The sequence below is a fragment of the Sturnus vulgaris genome, chromosome Z (assembly GCF_052056855.1).
Source record: "Sturnus vulgaris isolate bStuVul1 chromosome Z, bStuVul1.hap1, whole genome shotgun sequence".
Taxonomy (NCBI): Eukaryota; Metazoa; Chordata; class Aves; order Passeriformes; family Sturnidae; genus Sturnus; species Sturnus vulgaris.
Window position 1 is genome coordinate 68,781,998 of NC_142283.1, and position 26,805 is coordinate 68,808,802.

A 26,805-nucleotide genomic window follows, 5' to 3' on the forward strand; every position below is an offset into this window, starting at 1 on the left:
TATAAACAGTGGTCCTAAGCGAGGCCCTTTGAGCTCCCTGGCACAACAGCAAGCTGCATGAGCATCTCCCTGCAGGAGAGTTCTGCAATTCTTAAGCTGAAAGAGTTAGACAATGGGACCTTCTGCCTTCAGAGTGGGAGTGGAACAGAGCTGGCAGATTTGGAAGTGTATGTTCCACAGGGAACAAGAGCTCTCAATCCCCATCTGTAAGAAGCTAGGAAAGGAAAGCCAACAGCATGGCTGAGTCAAGACCTGCTCGCCAAATGGAAGGGCAAGAAGGAAATACAAAGGCAGGGAAGCAGGAAGAGGTGTCCTGGAAAGAGCATGGAGATATTGCTCAGTTGTGACAGGATAGGGCTGGGAAGGCGAAAGTGTTGCCAAAGTCACAAAGAAGAGGAAGGGCTTCTGTAGGCATGTGAGTCATAAGGGAAGGTCAAAGTGTAACTTTTCCCACAGTGAGCACGGCATCAATGATTGCAGTAGGTGAATAGTAGGATTGAGTGTACCCTCAGAGAATTTGCAAGGGACACCTCTTTGAGTGGTGCAGTTGCCATGTCCAAGGGACAAAATGCCATGCAGGAGGACATGGACAAGATCAAGAGGCCTCATTTGGATTTAAAGATGCTCAGCAAGGCCAAGTGTAAGGTCCTGCACTTGGATCAAGGCAAATCCCAGCTGAGAGATGAAGGGATTGAGGGTAATGGTGCTTGAAAATCTGGACATGAACCAGCAATGTGCACTTGCAGCCCAGAAACCAGAAAGCCAACCACATCCAGGGCTGTATCCAGAACAGTGTGGCCAGCAGGTCAAGCGAGGTGATTCTGCCCCTCTGTCCTTCCATCTACACAGAGACTTCACCTCAGAGCACTGCATTCAGCTCTGGGATCCCCAGAACAGCAAAGATGTGGTTCTGTTGGACCATGCCTTGAGAAGGGCCACAAAGAAGATTCTGGGGGCTGCATCACCTCTCCTATGAACCTAGAGAGTTGGGATTGTCCAGCCTGGAGAACAGAAGGCTCCAGGAAGGCATTCAATACTTGCAGGACACTTGGAAGAAAGAAGGGGATAGACCTATCAGTAGGGCCTGCAGTTATAGGACAAGAGGGAATGGTTTTAAACTAGAGGAGGGTAGATTCAGGCAATGTAAATGGAAGAAGTCTTTTTCTATGAGGCTCCTGAGACATTGGAACAGGTTGCCCAGAGAAGCTATAATATTCCCAATCCCTGGGAGTTATTTAAGGAGAGAATGGACTGGGCTCTGAGCATCCTGGTCTAGTTGAAGATGTCCTGGCTGATTGCAGAGCAGGCTGGGTTAGAGGATCTTTTAGAGGTGCCTTCCAACTCAAACCATTCTGTGATTTCTGCAGTGTCTTCAACTTAGAAGCTGGAAACAGCTGAAGAGATACAAGCCTGGAGCTGGGCAAGGCATACACTTTTAGGGGAGGAGAGGGAAAGTGGAAATAGTACTGGGTGCTTGGAGAAGAACTGTGCTGTACATTCAGCAGTAATGTAGAGTCACAAGTCAAACAGAAAAGGGCAAGAAGTGTGTGCCTGTTTGCAAAACTCACCAATGATGCCAAAGAAGTCTTAATGCCAGCTAGTAGAAACAACCCACATTAACGTTCCCCCTTTCATATTGTTAATAAAATTGAGAATGTTTACCCTGTTGTCTTCAATCCTTTGTTTTCTTGCACTGTCAAGTAGTTACCTCATCTACTACTCCTGTCTTCTTGCTGGTCCTGACCTGTACAGGGGCCTGATGGCATTGCAGTGTCTGGGCAGACGTGTTAGGAAAGCCTTGAACCTGAACCTGAACCAGAACCACAGCACTGGCTCCCTGTGTGTCACAAAGGGCATGCATGCTGGGGCTCCACACTGGTGGCACTTGTAACACAATGCTGTCAGTGTTTCCACAGAACAGCAGCTCTATTTACACTAGAGTGCCCTGCGTCTTCCCACATATGGGAATAAATAATTGAAAATATGAAAACAACTTACATTTAAAAGAAAGAAACTGTACAAGGGGAATTTAACAGCAATTTTCTGTCTCAAGATTATGGAGGTAATTGACAGAAATCATTAGGTCAGCTTTGAGTTAATTTTTTATTTCAAAATTCTGTCTTAAAAGTATGCCCAGTGTGAATAAACAAAAAGTGGTTTTAAGGTACTGCATGGGGTTTTTTTTAATCAGAAAGCAAGTCGGCTTAAAAGACTCATGGAGTAATTCCTCTGGTATGTTTTGTTCCTACAGCTATTCTAAGAGGACAACCTGCACCCCACAGCCTAACAATACATTACTCAAAGTTGCACTATTGGCCAAAAAAGCTCAATCTTCTAACATGATTCTTGCATGCAAAAGACGAGGGAGGGAGCAGTGCTGCTGATTAGTATTGCAAAGTGTTTATCATTACCTTTCACACTGAGTAAAGTTTAAGCAGCTGTGTAGGTTCGTATGCATTTTATGTAAGCACCAAATATTAAACTATTAATCCATTGTGATCTTACTATAAGGTTTGGCCTTATTATTATTATGCTTGATTTGAGTCAGTCTGGAAGACTTTATCTATTGTAGATTTTATGCTTTTTTTCTTTTTTTTTTTAAGTAACTTAATGCTCAAGGTGTGACAAAGAACTCTGAGTAAAACTGAATGCTGTGGTGTAAGCATAAGAGTCGCTATACAAATTGACAAAATATTTTGGTAAAACTCAATTTTGGCCGCAAATATAAAAGCAATGAATGACTTCTATAGTCTAATTCCCATCTGACTTTAATAGCTCATTTATTTTCATTTTCTAAAATGTTCTGTTATCTAAGAGATTAAGAGATTACTTAGTAATTAATGAAATTATATAATTTTCTAGTATAGACCTGTGGAGCTTTTTGAATTCTCATTGTGTTGTCATGATCAGGACAACACCTTGTGTTAAAGCCAAAAATAGCTTGTAATCATTTAGTAGCAAGACACTAATGAGCTTTGCAGATGTCTCAAATAATTTTTCTCTTCAGCTAGCTATGGCTTAATCCATTCTTTTTTTTCCCAGTGTGATGTTCAATGCATAATTTTCTCCTCATACTACAAAGAATGTTTCCAAAAGGTTAAAGTAATGCTTTTTGCATCACAAAAGAGAACTTGCCAAGTTTTCTTTTCCTGATGTTAGATTGCTATCCAATCCCACCCTGAAATTTGCTAAACTGACCAATAAATATTTTTCCCCAAAATCAAGATCATGTACTGTACTAGTTTGTATATTCTAATTTGTATGTGTATTTCCTACTTGTGATGTACAGGATTTTTAGAGCCAAAGATCTAACATAAGGCCAAATAATTTTTAAAATTTCGCTTCAAACCTTGTGCAATTCTATTGTAGTGTAATGTTACTAATGTAGTATAGCAGGATGTTTTAAGTGGGATAAAACTGCTCAAACTTTGTCTTGTTAGCAAAAGTTATCAGAGGTGGGTGGAGGAGGGGTGTCATGCTGCTTTCGGTGTTGAAGAATACTGAGACCAGCCTGACTCAACTATTCAAAGTTAAACATCCTGAGGATGTGAAAAGCAGTATTTCCTGCCAGAAATTAGCACTGATGAAGATGTGGCAAAGTTCCTGAGAAAGGAACCCCCAAATGATAATGCTGATAACTTAAGTAAAGCTGCTAAGCTAAAGGCCACTGAGCTGACACAGGTGACCTAGAAACATCTGGCTGACAATCACTTTATATATGTGGTTTATTTACTCAGCTCAGTCCCACTTTTTGATGGACACACTTCTGACACATCCCTTCCCTTTCCAGAGTGTATGAAGATTTCTCCTTGAGTGGGAACTTCCCTCAAGGTTACTTCCCTATGATTTTTTTATGCCATTATCATAGAGTAATTTCTTAAAATACACATTTTTTGCATAGACCAGAATTTCTGTATCCCAACTGGTAAATTAGTGACTATAATGTAAGTAATATTGAAGGCTCTCTGAATTTGATTGACCATTACTAGAATAAAACTGCCCATTTCTTGCTATCTAATGTATTTACCTATTTGCAAACATTCAGGGGCTGTGTGTAGGGTAAGCAAATAAACCATTTTAGATTGAATCATTCACTTAATCTGAAGTACGAGTTAAAGGAAGTGAAGGCATGGGAGTTGCCATTCTCTTCAGTTGATGATTTCTCCATTTGAAAATACCCATCCAATAGTCATTCCTTCTCTAGGTTTATGTGCTTCTTTCAATGTGGAGTTGGAATGCGATTAAATTAATCCAGTTACAGTCAGCAAGGAAAGAAATATGGTCATCAGTGTATAGAAAATACACAATGCATGGAACGGAAGGCGGGTTAGTAGGTGAAATGCAGTATGAATGAGCAGCGTGAGGGGCTGGCAAGGCAAGCCAGGGGGCAGGATACATGGTCAAGGTATTTAAGAGATCTCGGTGTTAAAATATCATGCCTTTCTTCGCATTCCCATATTAGGTCTGGATGTGGGAAGAGGAATTGAGGAGAACAAACAGATTTAATTTACAAGCTTACTGGAAATACAGACTTTCGGGCTGTTTTATGAGGGCGGCCTAGCTGCAAGGACACCACAATCTCACGACCCCTTACGCGCCGCCATCTCCTCGCCCTGCAGCCCAGCGCGACCCGTTGTCCCCCGGGCGCCCGTGGGCCGGCCCGGCCTCCCCCGAGAGCCGCAATGGTTCGTCCTGGGGCAGGGCAGGCGGGCGTTCAGCGCGCCGTTCGCTTCCGGGTTTGGGTGCGGGCGGGCGCTCTGTGGTTGCTCCTCCCCACCCGCACTCCGGCCCGGCGCGGGCGGGCGTTATGCGCAGGCTCGGCCCTTGCCTCAAGATGGCGGCGGTGGCGGATAAACAGAAGCACGAGCACGGGCGGGTGAAGATCGGGCACTACATCCTGGGGGACACGCTGGGCGTCGGCACCTTTGGGAAAGTCAAGGGTGAGCGGGGCCGCGGGGCGATCGGCGGCCCGTCAGCGGGGCCCCGGCGGCGGGAGTGCCGCTCGGAGCGGGGCTTGCGCGGGCTGAGGTGCCGGGGTGGGACTTGCGGTCCCGCGGCGGGGAGCTGAAAGAGCTTCCTCATCTGTGCTTGCGGAAATAACCGCTGGGAGCTGAATGCTGCGTTTGTTTAGAGCAACACTGGGCATGTCACGGAAGTAGGGAGTCTAAGTCATGGAGCTTCTTACATTGCATTTTGATGTTCAAGTACGAACTCTTGATGCCCTTGTAAGGAAGGCAAGATTTCTCTCTCTGCATAGAAATACGCGTAAAAAGATGGGTCCGGGATTGTTGCATCAGTTGATAACGCAGCTGATGTGCCGATACGGAAAAACCTCACGTTTAATCTGCTTGACCAGTGGTTAATAAAGTTGTTTTTTTTCAGCTCAGATATAAAAAATATTCCAGTGTAGGGCTATGGATGCCATACTGCTTATTTGAAGGCTAGTAGAAATAAGGTAGAAGTTAAACTTCTCCTTGGTGCCATTCACCACAAGTGGCAGGACTGTGCATTAGTTCACACTGTTCCTGCTGTGTTGTTTATGAGAACTTCAAATATTCGGGTAAGCAAGTAAAAAAACATCCTTTCTCAAATGAGCAGAGCTAGGCTCAGGTTGGGTGGGTTTTTTTGTTTTGTTGTGGTTTTTTTCTTTCTTTCTTTTTTTTTTTTTTTTTTTTTTTTGGTGGCTTAATAGGTGCATAATAAAACCCAGCTTTTTTTCCCCAGTAGAGATTATATGCGCTCTGCACAAGCTCTTTTAACTATTCACATGTTCTGAAAATTACTAATGTATAGGAAATAAGATGATATTTTGCTCTAGGAAAGCAGTGAAGAATATTTGAGAGCAGAGTCCTTTGAGTCTCTTTTTCAATGGAAGCTTATAAAGAGACAGCCCCAGCCGTTTGGGAGCACTGCCCCCTCCCATCTGGCAGCTGGGATGCCATTCTTTTCTGTGAGAACTTAGTACTTCCTTGAGTAGAGGAAAAAAAAAGTGATGCAGAAGACAAGCATTGAGCTCTTTCCTCATGGAAGGACTGCATAATTGAGGGGAGGGGTCAAAGGTGTGTTTGTTTTGTGTTTTATTACCCAGGCACTGCAGAAGACTTAAAATTGGCATACCATCAGTGTTCTAGTACCACCCTAAAATTAGGAGAACACTTTTGCACTACTGCTTCTGTTGTTCCCATGCGGTGTACTGTGTTACTTTTATCTTGCTTCAGCTGTGCTTAATAAATAACATTTTATCTATGATGCACTGGTTTTCCTCTTGAGCACACATTTTCTTCATTTAATACCAGATCTGCAGCTTTCCTGTTTTCATCATTTCCTTCTCGAGTGATATGGTTTCATCAAATGTATTTTCATAAAGTGAAAAACATGTGTTCACCTCTTAAAATTCAATTAGGATTTACATTGGGCTTACGCAATGTAGGGGGGTCAGGCATATGGCTTTTTGAAAGTGAATGTTTTATTCTAATAGTGGCAGCCTGAAAAAATCGAACTGGAAAATCAGTGCTTTATTTGGTAATTGTGAAAGGTCTCCTTCTCTCGCTGTCAGATGAATTCACACTGCTATTAGCTGCCACTGGTGTGATTCTCTCCAGTTTATCATTTTCACCGGGCTGTGCCACTCTGAATTAATTCTGAGTGGCTTGATTCACCTGACTGTGCCTCAGATGGGCAGTTGCAGAGATGGCTGTTCTTAGACAGCATCTAGGCAAAGCTAAAATGCCACTGAAGTGAAGAGCTGAGGTGGAAGAACACTGAATCTAAACCAATTGTATGAGACACATTCATGTTCAGACTTTACTATGATTCAGTGTAAAACATCTATCCCAATTTCCATCAATTTTTTTAAGCACTGCTGATGTTTTCTGCTGAAACTAGATGCAAACTTTGATTTCCAGATAAATTTTTTTTTTTTAAGTTATCTTTCATAAAAGGAAGAGTACTCGGGCTTCCAGTGGTCCATATGAGAATATTACTTAAAGCTCTAAAAATACAATAATTGTTCTGGCTCTCCAGATCTATTGACACTCTTCTGTATGGACTGCAAACCAAGGCCATAAGAGACCTGGAAATGAACAGTGCAGATCAGAATGGTACCTAAGGTTGTGCAGAGAGGTGGCTTTGCACAGCATGAACTATTGTTGCTTAGGGCTTTTTCCCATGTTAGTGAAAACCTTTGTTTATCTTATACTCTTAAAAGACTGCTTCCCTCTGAGCTTTGGATTGGCTTTTTGGCCTGCTGCAGCTTGTTTGATTAAATACAACATGGCCTTCAGATTTTTTTTCCCCCAAAAAACTTAGCGATTGATATCTATATTTCGTTTCATGACTGTGTTGCATTTGGTCTGCATGGCCTCATAAACAGGTTTTTTTCCAATTGAAGATTTAAACAAGATAGAGACTCTACCTCCTGAACTTCTACAGTTAAAAATGTCGCTCCTGCTTTGAGACTCTGTCACTGTCGTGAAAATCTTGGTGCTGTGCAAAGCCACAGTGAAGCCTGAAGGCAATTAGTATTATCAGGAAAAAAAAAAAGAAATATAGGACTATACTAAGTCTGTTAAATGATTTTTTTTTCCCCAGAGATTATTTTGAAGGACTGATAGCTAGTTGAGGATTAGGGTGCGTTCCCTTTTATAGGTAAAACTTCCATCAAGTGATAATGCAAAGTAGCTTTCAGGAAGGTAACACTGGCTGCTTACCTTTCTACATGATGTTATCACCTGGGGTGACACTTTCACTTCTGTCCTAATGTTGAATTCAAAAGTGTCGGCAGTCTGTTTCCAGCTGGTATCTGCTGTTTTACTGGTAACAGATACCTTGAACTGTATCCAGGAAAGGCTACTTGTATCTTAAAAGGCTAGATTTGTTATAATTTCAAATTGAATTAAAGGAAGGCAAGCCTTACTGAAGAAAATAGAGATTTAATTTGAAATATCTTAAGCTAAAGAATAGGCTTTTTGGGATCTTTTTGCATCGGAACCATAGTACGTTTTCATTAAAATGATTTATTCAGAGCTGTAGAGTTGAAGAAGCAGAAAATCTTGTTTTTTCCCAGTCAGTGAATAAAATTAAGGCTTGAGGCGCACAGTGTTGAAGGCTGTGACTGCTAGAATTGGTTTCAGTCAACTGCAAATGTTACTGTTTAATTACTTTGAAAGAAAAACTTGTTCTGAAAAGCTCTTTTCTTATGTGTCTTGCATATTGAACATGGAAAGTAATTCATTAGCTACAATCTAATGTTTTTCTGAGCGCCCATGGAATTCCAGTCTATGGTAGACTGACAAATCAGAAATTAAACAAAGCAGCTTAAAGATGAGATTTTATAACCCAGTGCATATCAGAACTGTGTATTTATATTCTAAGCTGTAGAGTTGGTCAAATATATATGTTATTTACTCTGTTAAACACCTTCTTAAATGTACTTTGTACAGCAAAAGAAAATACAGATTCATGTGTTTGACCAAAAGAGTTTTGCTTGGTTTGGAAGAAGTTGTTTCTTACTAACAAAAAAGTGTTACATTTTAACTTACTGATTAAAGTTCGGTTTTGTTTTTTTTTTTTGTTTTTTCAAATACTCCTGGTATACATCACTTCCCATTATGGATGGGCAAAGACTTTACGATTAGAATAGTTGCTTTTCTAATTTTAATCATTTTTTATGATGATTCTTTTTTTCCTGAGGGTTTGAACACAGATGCTTAAAACTTCTGTCACTTTTGAAGAAAATAAAGGGAATGTGATTGCTTTAATTGTAGGTCTGGTTCAAAGCAAATAATTCTCATACATTTCTAGGCACTCACCTGTAACTGCTTTGTGGTCTTTCTAGAACTTGCTATGGATCCGAGCTTTGTCCTGCATTCCTCAGTAGTGCAAATATGCCAGCCTAGCACTTTGTTTATTGTGGCCATTGTTAGGTAATGGCCCCTCTTGAATGTGGGCATGTCTTTTCATCCTAGTCAGAGCTCTTCTGTGTTTTCAGGTACTAGACGTATCTCAGCGCAGCATTGTGATGGTTTCCAGGTCTTGGGTAATCCACTGTTTGGTTCCCTATAGGAATTCAGACTGCTTAATTTTATAGGTGAATGTCTGCTTGTAAAATAAGCATGCAGATGCTTATTCTCTTCAGTCTCTCTGCTAAGAACTTCTCACTTGCATTAGTTTTTAGCTCAATATAGAGGCAAAAAGCAGCAGGAAGGTCTTTTGTGCTGGAATGAGATTTACAGATTGATGGGTGTTTGTTTATTCTATCCAGAATATCTGTTGTACACAGAAGGATTTTTATGGATCACTTCTGTTTAATCACAGCTTCTCATGGATATATTTAAACGAAACTTGAAGCCCAGGGCCTATTTAAATTCTCTAGTGAGGGTTGGCACTCAAATGAGTGAGTATTGTGTTCAGCACTGTTACAAATGCCTATTCACATAGACAAGGATGAGCCATGTGGGTGTCTGGACAATCTGGCTTATCTTTGGAAGGTAGGAACGAGGGTGGCAAATGAATGGTATTATTATAATCACTGCATCTGACAGCCATGCAGATAGGGAAGCCTTCTAGTAAAAGAAATACTCAGCTTCTTGGTGTTCCGTCTTTGATTGCGTTTTGGGTTTAAGAAAAATGTTCTGATGGACTTTGCTGTGACTACTCCCAATAGCACTTGCAAAGTTAAGGACTTTTAAGAAAGGTAACTGACTGTGAAATATTTACACTTTTTAGTACCTCTGTTTAAAGAACAGTGCAACTATCCTTAGTTTCATCTCCACTTCTAGGAATGCATTAGGTTGCATTTTTGTGTTGTTTTTCGTTATTTCTGTTTTATTTTTTGTGCATTTCTTGTTGCATTTGCCACTTATTTAAATAGAATAAAGCTCTGGTGTTATATGTGTAGTCTATGGAGCTGTCACACTGCTCCAAGGACATACATTTTTATAAGTAAACTGATCAGGTACTTATGTTGGTAATTCAAAGCAATTACTGAAGCAGGCTTCTTGAGGGAGCAATAGGAGTGATCCTTGCAGATGAAGTAGAAGAGATACAGGAAAACATGTTTGAGTGGGTTGCCAAGTAAGCCAAAAGCTTGGAGTGACTTGCACAGGGAGAGAAAATACTCTCTGTAATTACAAGGATTGCAAGGTTTGGGGATATGCTTTGCTGCTTTAAAAGAATTTTTTTTAAACCAATATTGCAAAAAAATATTGTGCTGCAAGACTTCTGCTGGTTTGGTTTAAGGAATTTCTTACGTACATACATCTTTTAATTATAGAATTGTGGGAGAAATTGGAGTAGGGCTGAAGAAATTCCATACCCATCTGGTTTTCAGCTTCCTCAGAGATAATGGGGATGTGTGGAATGCTAGTGTCTTAACTTGGCTACATTCAAAAAGGAGAAATAATGTCTTAACTGAGCAATATAAAACCTTGACTAAATACTTCCTTGTTTCTTGCAGTTGGAAAACATGAGTTAACTGGGCATAAAGTTGCTGTGAAGATCCTGAATCGACAGAAGATTCGCAGCCTTGATGTTGTAGGCAAAATCCGAAGGGAGATTCAGAACCTCAAGCTCTTCAGGCATCCTCATATAATTAAGCTGTAAGTTTTGCTTACTGTAATCAAGCTTACTTAGCCAGTAATCTCTTTTTGGTCTCACAGATCTGAAATGCATTTAAAGGGCAACAGTACAAATGGTATCTTGTCAGAAGAGTAACCAGCTTCAAAGTGTGCAACTGTGCCCTCTGTGATGTGTTTTTACAAAGCTGATCTTTCCTGCAGGCTGGAGAATTTCCATTAGATCTTTGCTTAGAAATTCTTTGGACAGGTGTATGAGGGGTAATGTCATGACAGGTATTTCTAGTAACAGTCATCTCTGAGTTTAGTGGCTGCTTAATTTTTCTTTTTCTGTTTATGTTTGACTTCTTTTTTTTCCTGCTTGGAAAATGAGTTACTAAGAACAAGAGTGTAAAAACCATTTCTATAGTCATTGCATCTTCTCAAAATGTTTTTAGTGATGTGCTGGTCAGTGATACATGTTTTTTCAGTGTAGGTGGTGCTCTGCAAGATTTTTCTGAATTAAGGATGTTTGATAAATGTAATTGCTGTTTCAGAAATCTTCAGTGTAGTGGCTACCCTTTGTCTAAATGTGGTATTTAAAATGTGCCAGGTTACATCTCGTAGTTGATCAATAGTTCATCAGTGGATTTCAGAGTGCAACTGTGTCCCAGAGTAGATCCTCCATGTCTTGTCTGTGGTAATAAATTACAAGTAATGTTGATTTTCTTTGACTCTAATTTCCTGTTAAGATAATCTGCATTTTCAGAGTATGAGTGACTTCCACTGTCTTAGTCATCATGTGGGTGTTTTTTTTTTTTTTTTTATTGGTAGAATCTTGTCTAAAGACACCACTGCCACTGGCAGATCCCATGTCTCTGCACTCCCTTTAATTCAGCAACAGCCGTGACACTGAAGCTAAATTACATTATGTAAGGTCAACTCACCCACTTCCTCAGTGGGCTAGTTTTCAGAAGACTGTTGAGCTGATTTGTCAGCAAAATTGCTAGTGCTTTCAGTTAATCTGTGAATGAGTCCAAAGGGCATACCTATAGCCATAACAGGATAGGAGTGTCAGTGCACCTAGTGACATACCAGGATGAAAGAGGAATGGGTGCTTGTAGTGTTGCTAAACTGAAGACGGTTTAGCAGATTTCAGATGACAGCTTCTTTCTCAGGGAATCACAGTGAAAATTTTTCCTTTTGCATGTGGATTGTTCCTAAAGGGAACAAATTAAACAATTTTTAGGTAAGGAGAGGTAGGAAAATCAAAACCTCTTAAATTCTGATTTTGTCCTTAAACTTGTTATTTCAAAGTTACGTTTTTAAATTATAATTAAAGTAGAATGATAAAATATAATAACCAGAGATCAATACTCTTAAATACTAATATTGATCATTATTAAGATGAATTTTTTCATAGTCTCGAAGTATACTTTTTCATTTATGGCAAGTGAATTTTTTGCATGTTAGTGTTGAAAAGTGTGTATTTTTGCAATCCTAGCAAAGTCCTTTTTTACTGCATCAAGCTGTTGCTGAGGCAGCACTATAAACAGTCTTATAGAAATCACTTGTACCTCTGAAAGAACAAGGACTGCTGTTCCTGTTAGGCATTACAAATTTCCTGAAACTCTTTGCAATGGTGGTATCATACAATGAAAGTAGAGTAAAAATCTTCTGAAACATATTGTCATTCCAGTAGCTGTAGATTGATTAATAAGTATTTTACAGTATATTTTTTTCTGATTATTTGTACGACTTTGGTTTTGACTAAATGTGACTAGTGTTTTGCTGAGTGTGTAGACTAATAGATACCTTCTCTTATCAGGTACCAAGTCATCAGTACACCCACTGACATTTTCATGGTGATGGAATATGTTTCAGGAGGAGAACTGTTTGATTATATCTGTAAAAATGGAAGGGTAAGATGTAGTCCAGCTCTGCAAATGAGTGACTTGCATTCTGTTATTGCATTTGCAACATTCCTGTGTCACCCTACACTGATGAGACAGATTTCTGGGTATCTTTTGTCAGAATGATACAATTAAAAGTTTTATCGAAAGAATACTATGATTAGTGTAGCACAGGATTTATGATTAGAGTGTCACAGGATTTTTATGAGCAGAATGAATGTACTGTAATGCATAAATAGTGTAGTACAGAATTTTTACACAACCTAACTTGGGATATCTATTCATCTAGACCTTCTGCACATCTGGTCAAATCTTAATATATATTTGCTGTATATAACAACCATAGGCCAGTCTTGAAAATCATAGTGATGAACACAAGTCACTTAGTCCTCAGAGGAAGCAGAGGATGGTGGAGGTGTCTGTGGCCACCGAGAAGTCTTTGGTTTCATTCCCATTTAGCACTGGTAACTGTTTGATGTTAAAGACACTGCTCTGGCTGCTGTTTCAGCTCCATATGCCATGACAGAGTCATCATCCGTGTCTCTGTGTCTGAGAACTAAAGGCTGGTAAGGAAGCAGATAATCAGCCTGGCACCCAGGAATCTTGAGGCTGGTAGGAAGGGGAAGAAGAAAACTGGTTTGTCTATTTGCTTCACTGGACCTTCAGGGCCTGATATAATGAGGAAAGGGCATGAACACATGACTTGCATGGTCACAGAATGGCTGAGAGGCTGAGAGCAAGGGGTACTGTTAAATGTGGATGTATTTTCTTGTATTCAGTTTTAATTTTGCTGCTATTAATTAGAATGCATTTTATGACTGTGGGGTTTTTTTTCTGGTACGAATGGTTATATGTTAACACATTTCAAATCTTGATATGTGACTTCGTCATAGCATTCTTCCTTTCTTCTAATCTGTTAATTTACAATGGCTGGGAATAAACCAGATGAATATGTACCCAGTTGGAGTAACTGAAAACTGTTTCTTCAGTATATCCCCTTGTTGGAAAGCTACCATTGTGCCCTTTTCACTGTCTTCTGTTAGAACAGCTTGTATGAAAGATGTGAAGTCACTTTTTATAGAATGTTTAGATATATAGGATACTTCAGTTGCTGGGACAAACTGATGTGTGTTATGGGTCTTTGTAGGAAATGCTCACCTAAGTCTGCTGTTTGGGACTAGCTGCTGATAGCATAAATAGCATCTGAAATTTATAATTTCTGTGCTGCATTTCAGCAGTTTTTGCCACCTTAAATCTTGTGCTGTGCTTAAACATCAAAGTTTGTTGATAATTCCAGACAGACAAAGTTAAATGTTTGAGAGCTAATGTTTCTAGTTAATGAGTATGTAACATCTGCCAAACCCAATTTCAAAAGTGTGATTAAGAGCCTTCAGTGACTTTCTGACTAAGTAGATATGTTTTGTTTGCATCACTTCAGAGCTGTGGTACAAACAAAATGATATAAAATATGAAGCTGCTTGCTTCAAGTTCTGATAATCTGCTGTATAAAGTATCAAATGATAAGTATAAGTTTAGGTCATGGGGAAGTTTCCACTGGCTAGTAAAAATGAAAAACAAGTTAGCTTACACTGTCTCTTAATTATTTAAAATCTTTGTCTGTTTTAGCTTGATGAGAAGGAAAGTAGACGTCTGTTTCAGCAAATCCTTTCTGGTGTGGATTACTGTCACAGGCACATGGTAGTACATAGAGATCTGAAGCCTGAGAATGTGCTTCTTGATGCACACATGAATGCCAAGATAGCTGACTTTGGTAAGCATTGCTTTATTTTTCTATTTAATTACATTTCTGATGTTAGATCCTGTTAATAACAATAGGAAATATTAAATGAAGTATGTATAGTTTAATATCCTGGTGGTGGGATACAACAGAAGAACATGAAGAAAATAGATATAAAGTAATGTTTTTGCACATTTATTGAACTTGTTTTCATCTTAAGCTTTCTTGCTTTCTTTTGAGGTGTTTTCTGTGACTGGCTGAAATTGTGAACTGATTAATTTGGTTTCACTTAACAATATTTTCTGTAAAATGCTAAGTAGACTTAGTTTCTGACCTTTCTTCTTCAAAACTCACTCCTTGTCTGTTTCACCATTTGTAAAATGTAGATGCTTAGCTCTCTTGGAAGAACAGTGCAGGGGCAATTCATCATCATTAAGAAGCTACAGTGCTATACAAAATACACTAGTCCTCCTGAATTGTTTATGCCCGCTGTTCATGACACAGCTGCAGAGAAGCCTTGAAGCTAGTTTGTGGAACCATCTGAGTCAGGAAACCTCACCAGATAAGCATAGTAAGGTATCCATACTGCTGTGTCATGACAGTTCTCTTGTAGACATAGTGGATAATAACTGCTTATGTAAGTCTCCAGTGAAAGATGCTAGGTAATGCTGAGTATTTTAAGTATGCTTTGAAAGTATGATGTTCAGCTGTGTGGGAATCATATTGGTTTCCCATGTGAAGAAAATTATTTGGGTGAAATGGCTCACATGGTGAAGAAATAAGGTACAGTAACTTAGCATCAGCAAAAACATAGCACTCAGTTACATGAGTGGTGTATTAAACAAGAGCTTAATAAAAGCTTTTGGATGTTAGAATATGAAAGCTAGCCAAGCTGTACTATTTACTCTCCACATTTCCTGCTGACCCATAAAAGGGCATAATTCCTTCTTGGAGACTGAGGTATTTGGCTTATGGTAGTCTTGATCATGCAGCCTCACTGAGGAAACAAGAAGAAATTTTCTAAAACTAGACTATACTGGGTGCTGGTAAATGCAGGCGGCCTAGTTCTAAAGCACACTTCTGTTGCTTACAGAATATCTGAAAAGCAAACTACTAAACTGCTGTGATGCAGGAATTAGGTACATAGTGTAGGGGTGTAAATTGTGGTAAAGTTATATTTGCTCTTCAGTTGCCTTCTTCTGTGTAAGCTCTTAATAGAATTTTAGGGAATTCTGTGGTAGCATTTCCCACTTTGGCATTTTAGAAGCAAATGAGATTTTTAGTACTTTCTTGTTAATGACCAAAATCCTATCTTGCTATATTGCTTCATTGCCCTTAGAGCAACTTTGTCATACCTGTGTCATCCAAATTTATCTAGTGCTAGTTTAAGAATGAATATGTTTTCAAATGTCTCTAGGCTGTGGACAGTAATGTATTGATGTTACTCAGATTTCTGCTAAAATATATGGAGGATATGTGGCATGCTCATATATAAAGTCCATAATTCCAAACAATATTATTTCTTAACTGCAATAAATTTGTTAATTTTCTAATTTGAATCACTAGTGGTTTGTTCTAGGTGGTATATACAGTGTGAAATAATTTTGCTCCCTGAATTTTTAGTAGTTACTCTTATACACTTTCAGGTCTATCAAATATGATGTCAGATGGAGAATTTTTAAGAACAAGCTGTGGTTCCCCTAACTATGCTGCACCAGAAGTAATTTCTGGAAGGTAGTTTCTTTTATATTGGATACATGTATGCATGTACTTCAGTCATGTTGCTGCTTGATTCTAAGGGGTACAAAACTAATTCAGTTGATAAGCTTGATGGTGAGAAACTGAGGGCTGTTAGTTGTATTGATAATTTTTAAAATGTTTAAAACTTCTGTGAACTAGCTTTGAATAGTTCCTGTAAGGTAGAGGTGATGTCTACTGCCCCAAAACCATTGTGTACACTCTGCCTAAATTGGTTTAAAAATCTCATGTACAGCTCAGATCTTGGAAGCTGAGGTGCAGAGTTACAGGCAGAGTCTGGTGTGAAGTTGAGTAGCAGTGAAATGTCTGCTGCAGAGTAGATACTCATTTTGGTGGTAACTTCCCTTTTGTAAACTATGCTTGTCAAGTCTGCTTTCAGCTACCTACCCTAATGTTGCCTCTTGCTGATTGGAGGCCAGATGTCTGTTTTACTCTGGCAGTGGCACAGTACACGTTCTGCTGTATGGACTTGTCTTAAAATTTTGAGCCATAACTTGGGGGATAGCTGACTTTGCACAGATTCCTCTAAAACACCAATAACCATATATAACGTGGGCTTTCTTAGTAGTAGATGCATGTTTCTTTCAGTTTGCCATTGTGTGAAACTGCGCTGTGGATTGTTGTTACACATTAGAGAGGAAAAACTGTACTTGTGCCTTGTTATGTATTAGAAAGGGAAGAGTATTGAAATTCAAGGGAGGCGTGGCATAGAACTGAAATGGTGTAGTGCTTGCAAAATCAGTTGTCCTGAGTTCACGTGCTTTTAATTACTGTGATGCAATGAAAAAATTAGAGAAAACATATTTAAATGTATTAAACACAAGTCACTAATAGTTTTTTTTTTTGTCACAGGTTGTATGCAGGTCCAGAAGTAGATATTTGGAGCAGTGGGGTTATTCTCTATGCTTTATTATGTGGAACACTTCCATTTGATGATGATCACGTGCCAACCCTTTTTAAGAAGATATGTGATGGTATATTTTATACCCCTCAGTACCTGAATCCGTCTGTAATTAGTCTTTTGAAGCACATGCTGCAAGTGGATCCAATGAAGAGAGCAACAATCAGAGACATTAGGTAAAACATTTGCTGATGTCTGATCACAGGATGCTGGAATTACAGTAGTGCAAATATGCAGAACAAAGAAGTTATTCATACAGCTTGTCCTTGTTTTCTAGACTGAGATGAAAAATTCAGCTTCTGATGGCTTGGTTTTATCTCTGTGCTGATCTGTAGTGCACAATGAAGTATCTATTGGAGATCATAGTAAAACAAATAATTTATATTATATATGGGAATTCTGAGATACTTTAGGTTTAAGACTGCTGTAGCAAAGCTGTGTACTTGCATAACGGTTTGCAAAAATTACACTATATAGACTTCTCCGGGGGAAGAAAATTGTCTTTGCTGTTAGGAACCACTGCTCTCTACTGTAAATGTCTGAGGAAGCTCTTAAATCTGATAACTACTGCTTTTATTCATATTTCTTCAGGCTCTGAAAAGTCGTTTGTTAAGACTGTGAGTATTCCATATGTAAGGCAACAATTTCTAGCTTCAAAGCACGGGCGTGAATTAGTGTATGAATGGTAATCCCTTCACCAAGTACTGATAAGTTAAAGTTTGTAGGTAGAGAGAGGCATCATGGACCCCAGATTCCAAGAGATGATTCTGGAGAAGTTGATATTGTTAACAAATGTGCACTGGATCAAATTTAAAAAAAGGTAGCTGAGAGAAATGTACTTTATGCAGCAGGTTAATTTTCTTGGTGAAAATGCTGCTCCTTTTAGGGTCAGAAGTTAGGAAACGAACAATGTCCCTTTTCTCAGTGAAACAAAAATGTGGCACACTTACCCCTTACTACTTTATTACAATGGGAAGTACTTCCTTTCAGAGGTGAAATCACTGTGAGAACTAAGTGTTGTAGAAGTTGAGTGGTTGGGAACTTAACTTACCTCAGTTGTGTTAAATAGTGTGTGGAAAAGAAGTGGTGGCAACATAGATGTTGAAAAATGTTGGTTACAGGACACGGATGGAACTTGAATCTGAAACAGCTCTGTCCTATTCATATGATGTATCAGCTCACAGTTTAAAGGACGAACTGAGTGTAACTGAATACCTAAATTCTTCTAGGGGTTGTATGTATATGCATGCAAGGGGAAAGGCCTGGTGCCACGAGCAGTAAAAATTTTCCTCTGGGTTCAGTCATCTCAGCTATGGCTAAGCCTTTGTTGTGGTATGGGAAAACATTTTTCTGCTTCCAAATTAACTGTTTTTCTGATTAAACTGTATTTTTCTCAGCACATTTGTGCTGAGGCACAGTGTTCTCAGGATCACACTGAGCAGAGCTTAGTGCAGTGTGCTAGTTTGGGCTGGAATAAAGTCAAATTTTTTCACAGTCACTGTGTTTTGAATTTGTACTGATAATAGTCTTGATAACAGCTGGATGTCAGTTACTGCTGAGCGGGGCTTGCACAGAGCCAAAGTCTGTTCTGCTTCTTACACTGTCCGAACAGAGCAGCCTGGGGGTGCACGAAGAATTATGAGGGGACACTGCTGGAGCAGCTGACCCAAACTGACCACAGGCATATTCCAAACCATATGCCTGCAGTACCATACTTGCATGCAGGCACACTTGCATACTGTACTCTGCAGTAAAAATAAGAGGGAGGCTGATGGGGCTGATCTGCTGGTGATCAGACATTTTGTGATGAGCAGTTGTTTTTATCTGCATTACTTGTCTTTCTTGGGTTTCCTTGTCACCTCTCTTGTGATTTTGGATTTTCTTTTTCCCTTAGATTTTCTGAAAATAAATTTCTAATTGCTATGCTGTTTTTTGTTTTGTTTTTTTTTTTCTCAACCTGCAAGTTCTTTGCACTTCTATTCTTCTGATTCTGCCCTTCATCCCATTGGAGAGGACCAAGCAATTATTTGCAAGTAGCAAGGGTGGTGCTCAGTTGCTGGCTGGGGTTAAACCATAGCAGTCCTATTTGACACCCAATGTGGGGCTTGAAGGTGTTGAGATAATAACAGATTTTAGCAGACCATATTAGATAATTATAAGTTCTATCTGTATAATGGTTGTTGGTCAGAATATTCATTTTTCTGTTCTCAATATTGATTTATCTGATCTCTTCCATGTTCCATTTTTTTGCTGTACATGTTGAAGATTTAGGTTGTTTTTTGCAGTTTGCTGTGCTTTGTAGTGCTTCGTGACTTTTTCCTTTCTTTTTTCTTTTTTTTTTTTTTTTTTGCTGTATTAGAACACTGGCCTTGAGCTTAAACTGCTATTTGGGTTCTGTACTAAGGTTGTTAATGTCCTTTGGGTACCATCTCAGGGAGACAATTAACAATTACATGTCTTTGTCAAAGATTTTTTTTCTGTGGAGCAAATACAGAAAGGCACCTTCGCTACATTCTTCTGTTTTCTCCCTCATTGCCATAACTTCTGTATCTTGAACATCCTTGGGCAGTCAAAATATTTCCACTGGTATTTCTTAGGAACATAGTTTCAGCTTTTTGGAAGATTAACAAGCTATTTTTGAACATCTCCCAGGCCTCACAGCAGTGTGGTTATGGGTAGTAATGCATTGAGACAAAATGCAGGTAGGACATGAAAGAAATGGCATTTTATCATGAAGTGATAGGATGTTTGAATGATGCTGTTGCAAGGAGGCCTGGCTATTAATACTATGCGGGCACCTGGCCTGCTCCTATTGAAAGGTACTCAATACAAATCAGCACCCTCAAGGAGAAGAGGGCATTTGTGGGTCTGAAAACATCAACAGACACTGCAGCTGAGCCAGAAACCCAGCTTTCAACTACGTCACTTGCTCCTATAATTAGAAATAAACAACCAAAGCAAAAGTAATCTTACTTGATCAGGAATGAAGAAGTTTCTAGGAGGGAACAGGAGAGGGAATCAGAAGGATCAGCCCTTTCTGCAGTAGAACAGTTACAAGAAGAGGAGGAGGAAGGGACTGAAATAGTAAATGAGAAAGTAGCCACCTGATTCCTAACCCTAAACAATTTGTGAGATAGCAAAAACCTTTTTTTTCAGTTTCCTGCAAAATGTCTAGTAAAATCTTGTCCAGGTAGTGATTGCTTTATGAACTGTTTTACTTGTCTGTGCTACAAGGGGTCTTGGACTGGCAACCATTATTCTTTCTTCCAGCACAGACTAAAATTAATTTTATATTTTAAAGGAATTTCCAGTTAAAAATGTTTTCTTTACTTACATATACTCAGAATTGTTTTTTATTTTTAAATCTAGGGAACATGAATGGTTTAAGCAGGATCTTCCAAAATACTTGTTTCCTGAAGATCCATCATATAGCTCTACCATGATTGATGATGAAGCCTTAAAAGAAGTGTGTGAGAAATTTGAATGCACTGAAGAGGAAGTGCTAAGTTGTCTGTACAGCCGAAATCATCAGGACCCTCTAGCTGTTGCTTATCACCTCATTATAGATAACAGAAGAATAATGAACGAGGCCAAAGACTTCTACTTGGCAACAAGTCCACCAGATTCTTTTCTGGATGATCACCACCTGTCTCGTCCTCACCCTGAACGAGTGCCATTTTTAGTAGCTGAAGCACCGCGTCCTCGCCACACCCTTGATGAGCTGAATCCACAGAAGTCAAAACACCAAGGTGTCAGACGGGCTAAATGGCACTTGGGAATCCGCAGTCAGAGTCGACCAAATGATATCATGGCTGAAGTTTGTCGAGCAATTAAACAACTGGATTATGAATGGAAGGTAACAAAATAGAAGACCTTTACAGCAAACAACAATTCATTTTGGTTTGAGCTGTGTAGTTACATAGCCGAGATGTCTGAAACTGTTTTCATGTTCTGGCACTAATCTCATGTGCCTGTCCTGTGCCAGAAGGGTTTTGGGGGGAGACTGTACATGCTGATAGGAAAAAAAAGTCGTGCTAAAGTTTTCTCTTAGGGCTGTAGGAATGTATTTCTCTTGACTAAACTACCTCACCCCTTCCAACAACCCTCAAATCCAACAGGTAATGAAATCTGAAATCACTTATAAAAACTAGTGATTGAAAGGATAAAAACACCACAGTGTTTTTCAAGCATTCTGGTTAACTGACTCAAATCTCTTTCATACTAGGTTGTGAATCCATATTATCTGCGTGTTCGGAGAAAGAATCCAGTAACAAGTGCATATTCCAAAATGAGTCTCCAGTTGTATCAGGTGGACAGCAGAACTTACTTACTGGATTTCCGTAGTATTGATGGTATGTGAAGAGTTAATTAATTGACTGAAGTTAATTGACTTGTGTGGGAAATCATTCTACTTGTAAACATGTCTTTATTTACTTATTTAGAAGTGAAGTAAGTGTTGCCCTTTTTTATTTTTAACTAATCTAACCTGTATTAGTGTTTCCTTATTCCTTCCTGGACTAGTGTTCCTGTGATATATGCTTAGCTGCTGCATCCCTTAAATAATTGTGTTTTTGCTATATCAGCTTCTGAGAAGCTCCATTTTGTGTCTGCATCAGAACTAATACCAGTAGTGCAAAAGGAGACGGGACTGTTGGAGGTGAGATTGGGACCAACTTAAGCTACCTTTGGAGTCTCACCCCAAATTTAAACATTAATTTAGATCTGAAGTAAGCATGTGAACAGTATTTTCTAGCGAAGATGAAGCATGACATCTAGGCATTTAAAATTGACTTGGACTGTACCTTGCTATACTGGGTCTGACTGAGAGTTAATTTTCTTCCTAGCAGCCTACATGGTGCTGTTTTGGATCTGTGACTAAAACAGTATTGATAATACATGACTGTTGCTGAGCAGCACTGGCATAGTATCCAGCCTCTCTTTTTCCACACTGCCATGTTGAGAGGGGAGCAACAGCTCTGCAGAGCTGAGCCAGATTGAACAAAGGGACGTTCAATGCCATATTATGCCTAGCTGAAAACAAGGTTTTGGGGAAGGTAACCTTGAGACCAGCTGGGCATCAGTCTGCTTTGGAGATAGCAAGTGGTTGCCTTTGCATCACTTCCCCCTCCCTTACTTAAAACTGTTTATTTCTACAGTTTTCTCACTTTTTGAGAAAACTCAAAGAGTTTTCTCACTTTTGCCCTTAAAGTTTTCTTTCCCTTTGCACTGACACATCAGCAGCAAGGCAAAGTTAACCAACCAGTTCTACTAGAAGCTAAAATTTGAGGTAGGAATTTTATGCTTGCAGGAGCTAGAATCTTGAAAGCATAGTTTAACCTGTAGAAAAATATATTTTATGGAGTGACAGTAACACAGTATATAGAGCCTGATGAAGTGACCAGAGGAGCTAATAGAGACTGAACACAATGTTTGTTTATGGCCATAGCAGACTAAAGAAAAATTACCTATAGCCAGTAGTGTAGATGACATGCCTAGGAAAACATTGCATAGAAAAAAGGATTTTTTTTTTTTTTTGACTGCTTAGAGCCGTGCAGCTGAGGGAGGGAGTCTGCTGTAATCCTGGTTTCCACTTTTGAGGAAATGCAGCTCAAGGGCACGAATTTGCTGTATCTCTTCCAGTAGTTAAACTGATTTGACATTCCTTTACTCCACCATGGTTAACTGTTCTCTGTTCCTCTTAACAATTTGTGAATTAAAGTACCTTTGTGTAAGCAAGAGAGATTGCCTTTTCACTTGTTTCTCCTGAAATAATTTTTCAGGAGCCAGCTTAGAACCAAGTTAATGTTCAGTGCTTAAAATAAGAATAGAAATGCTTCAGCAGAACACTACTATTAAGATGAAACTATTTTCTCCTCATACTGAAGGTAAACAATCACTGCAGCCCAAACATACAACATTCTATGGTGAAAAACTTTCAAAAGAGAAGAATTAATGAATGCAAATGCTAACAAGTATAATATGCTAATGAATTATCATAAAATACAGATAATATGTAAATACCCAAAAGAGAATAAAAATAGAATAAAAATAGAGTAGATGATTAAAAAAATCGAAAAACTGCTACTAACTGAATCTTATGATGCTGACCTGGTTTTGTTTTGAGTAACCTAAATTGAACAATTAGCTGCTGAAATCAGTTCATGAAAAATACAATTAGTATTGGTCTGAAGTAGATGTAAATAGTTCTGCAGTACAGTTCAGAGAACAGGACGAATTAGCATTAGAACATTTGCTGTTGTGCTACTATGTATACAAGAGTTCATTTTGCATGATATGCAGTTTGCAAAAGCTGTTTCTTTATTAATCAAGATTTTAAAAGACAAGATTTGGAAGTGTGAGAAGGGGAAGATATTTGCTCTTCCTAGAACTGATTTGATAATGATACCAAATTTTCCTCTTTTCTTCCCTTGTTCCCAGATGAGATTACTGAAGCGAAGTCTGGGACTGCAACTCCACAGAGATCAGGTTCTGTGAGCAACTATAGATCTTGTCAAAAAGATTCAGATGCTGATGCTCAAGGAAAATCTGCAGATACATCCCTTACCTCATCAGTGAACTCTTCGCTTGACTCTTCCACAGCTGATGTAACTCCAAGACCAGGGAGTCATACAATAGAGTTTTTTGAGATGTGTGCAAATCTTATTAAACTACTTGCACAGTAATTTTGAAGATGGGCTTATTTCTTTTACAGCAATAAGCATGCCTAAATCATAGTCAGATGCTTCCAATTATAATCAAGTGAAATTAACTAAGGCGCTGAAAAAGCTAGCCACAGAATGCAATTTTCACGGGGATAAAAATTATTATGGGCAGTTAACATATATTATTTCGAAGCTAGAGTGAATTCTGATTGCCTGCTGTCCAATAGCATAACACAGGTACAGGAAATAACATGCTCTTTGGGTAGTGTTTGTAACATTTTACCTTGAGTGCAAAATAGGCTGCCTATAATATTTAAGCTAGATGGACCTCCTTGTTTTTTTCTCTGGTTATACATATATCCGATGCACTGTAAGTTAACATACACATACTGTTTCAGTGATCTCAGTGTGACTTGTTGGTCACCCTCTACAGTTGTGACTGAGAATGATCAGCATCTCCTAACAGTAATGTGTTAAAACTGCTATGTTTCTTCCCCTCTATTTGACAAAAAATAATAAAAAATGCTTTGATGCGTTACAATGTACTACTTTTATCAAAGTGTTACTAAATGCATGAAAATCCAGACAGTTGGAAATGCTTGTTGGTGCTCTGTAGTGAACCGAGGGTAGTAGAACGATTGAGTCCTAACAGTGGCAGGAGACAATGCTGAGAAGGCGTGGCATCCCATGGGCTGAACGAAAAGGTTGCTTTGAGGAGGAACTGAGGAAGCTCCTGGTCTGAGCATGTTATCTTAGTGTGGTGGCTCCCCACTGCTACTGCAGGCCGAGAATCCTTTTCCTTAGAAACATTCCCCATAGTTAAGAGCAGAGCCTGAGGGCTGTTTCATGCTGTTCCAGAATCTGAAATTGACAGATTTTTAACATCGATGTTAATACTTTGATACAGTTGATTACCCTGTTAATTTAGGCTATGCTATATAGTATTCAGTTTGAAGTGAAAACTACATACACAGGTTTCTAGTTTTTCCCAGGTGACCATTATTAGAAAACTTTGCTATTTAAAGTAACAGAATTAGAGTCTTATTGAAAACTGATCATGACTACTTGAGTACTAGAGTTTTAACAGTAGATTGCAGTTACCCATAGTAAAAATCCTTTTGAATTTATGTTTTTTTGCAGCATTTCAGGAAAAATCCTGAACTGCATATGTTAAAATCACAGGTAGTACTTGCATGAAAACCTTTAATCTCTTTATATTGGATATAATTAGCCATGGTTCCCTTTTCATCTGGCACTTAGACATAAACAGTCATAAAATACTTAGTTTTCCATTCAAGACTAAATACTCCAAAATAATATTCATGACCTACACAATTTCAAAGGTTGCTCCCCCAGAAAGAGACTGGAACTCCAGGCATTACTACGAACAGTGGAACCTGGGCTCTTCACATGGATGGAAATTCTTGCCCATGATTGAGATTTTATCCATGGGAAGCTGTTAGCTACAGATACAAGAATAGTTTAAATCCTGGCCAGCTGGCTGCAGCCCAGAAGCTCACATACACAGAATCTGAAGAAACATAAGGCTGCTCTTAAAGCCCCTGAACTGTGTTCTGAACTGGGTGATTGTGAGATCTGTCTAATAGGTGGGTACAAGTTACAACTTCATTTCTTTATCCTCATGTCACAGATGGTCCCTGTAGGGACATTGGCTGTATCACTGTACCTTAAAGCGGAAGATTTTCCAAAGTGGAAGTTAGTATTGGAAGTTGAAATCCCAAACTTTTAAGATGCCAAGGTTGAGGGACCAGCTGCAGATCCTACAAAAAAGTCTGTCTTTAGTCTTGGAAGAATTAGGTTCCAATGTACAGAATAAATCAATGTGTTCATTTTTGTTATCCTTTATTTTGGAATTATTAAGTCTTGCGCTTGTATAAACACTACAAACGCACAGGTTTTTAAATTGTAGTAATTTCTCATCTGGAATTGGTTTGGGATCACTTGCATATATTAAACTTTATAAATGCTATCTCCTCCTTGTAATGCTTACAACACATGCAAGGTATAAAGATGCAAAATAGTTCTTAATTTTATATATCTTTTCGGCCCTCTTGTGCTTTAAAGACAACCCTGGTTTGTTCTTAGTTGTGTTATCAGGAAGTTAAAGCAAATTTCTGGCAGAAGTGTACAATATATGTAGTTGTAAATAAAAGTACATTTTTATGGTAGATCAATTTTGATGGCCAAAGGTTTTCTGATTGAATTGAGATTTTTTTAGGGAGGGGGAGGGGTAGAAAGGGGCACTAACAACAGAGTTTAACCCAGTTGCCTGTTGTGTGACTTTCCTATGCTTTTGTGACTTTCCTATCTTGCTGTTGAAATTGCTTTCTTCACACGTTCCTACTGATCTTGCAGACCTTTAGCATTGCACCAGGAGCTGCCAATAGGCGTGAATTGAAACTTCACTAAGAGAGCTGCCAGAGTTGTAAGGCAGTTTATGCAGATACACAAACTGGTAAAGTGTGTTACTCGGTATTCCCAACATTACTCCTGTTGAGTACGAGTTACCTTGTCTTTGTATTGTAATTTTTTCAGTAACATGGATGAACCTGGCCTGTCCATGTGCAATATAACTCACTAGGTAATGGATTAAAATTCATCTTGTTGGTGCAATATGAGGAAAGAAAACCTTTCATGTTTGTCTTAAGTGTTTAATACAAACTTGGAGCTAAATTTTATTTTACCAGTTGATTACCATTGTAAGATATGAAGTCTTGTTCTTTAACAAAGATGTGCCTACTTCCTGTTAATTTCTTTTGACAAAGCTGAACGGCAAAAATGCTTGTTTCTAACTGTACAACTTTTTAAACTTTAAAAACTAAAAACTAAGTAAACATGAAATACTGAACCATCTTGTTTGAAACTGTGTGCTTGCTGTTTTCTAGTGCTATGTATAAGTGGACAAGAACTGTTACACTCGTTTTAAAACCAGCAGCTATTACTATTATAGCAAAAGCAGCAACGTGACAAAAATTAGAGCGGATTTCCCAGCTGGACAGGCTGGTGCACCAGCTATACTCTCCTGATCCGGCTGACTCTTTTCCCCTCGATCTCGTAAACATTTTTGCTGCAGAAAAGGAATTTGAGACGACACAAAGTCTGACCACAGCTTTCACCACTGTGGTGACACGTCTCGTCTCGCATCTTCACTCAGCCTTCCCCTCGCACCACGGATGGGGCGGAATTTTCTCTCGGTATTGGTCCCTGAAAGTAGGGAGCACCTTTAAACCCTGCTGCCCTGCCGTTTTAAACCCCGTCT

The 26,805-nt window shown here is 39.0% G+C and overlaps 1 protein-coding gene across 2 annotated transcripts; it reads left to right on the forward strand.

The window, feature by feature from the left end:
• The first annotated feature begins 4,756 nt into the window (after nt 1-4,756).
• Nucleotides 4,757-26,397, forward strand: PRKAA1 (protein kinase AMP-activated catalytic subunit alpha 1). 2 transcript variants are annotated; one of them, XM_014875552.2, is made up of 9 exons: nt 4,757-4,940; nt 10,457-10,598; nt 12,382-12,475; nt 14,093-14,237; nt 15,851-15,938; nt 16,815-17,039; nt 20,233-20,719; nt 21,089-21,215; nt 23,302-26,397. In XM_014875552.2, exons 1-9 carry the CDS (start codon nt 4,808-4,810, stop codon nt 23,544-23,546), a joined length of 1,686 nt encoding a protein of 561 aa, XP_014731038.1. In that variant the 5' UTR covers nt 4,757-4,807; the 3' UTR covers nt 23,547-26,397. The 2 variants fall into 2 exon arrangements, with proteins under 2 accessions (XP_014731038.1, XP_088012157.1); XM_088156031.1 differs by lacking the exon at nt 15,851-15,938 and having other exon boundaries at nt 4,814-4,940.
• Nucleotides 26,398-26,805: the final 408 nt, after the last annotated feature.

Coding starts and splice junctions, on each gene's coding strand:
- PRKAA1 (XM_014875552.2), top strand. CDS start 4,808: ATGCGCAGGCTCGGCCCTTGCCTCAAGATGGCGGCGGTGGCGGATAAA. Junction 15,939..16,814: donor CCAGAAGTAATTTCTGGAAG/GTAGTTTCTTTT, acceptor TTTTTGTCACAG/GTTGTATGCAGGTCCAGAAG. Junction 20,720..21,088: donor AACTGGATTATGAATGGAAG/GTAACAAAATAG, acceptor CTTTCATACTAG/GTTGTGAATCCATATTATCT.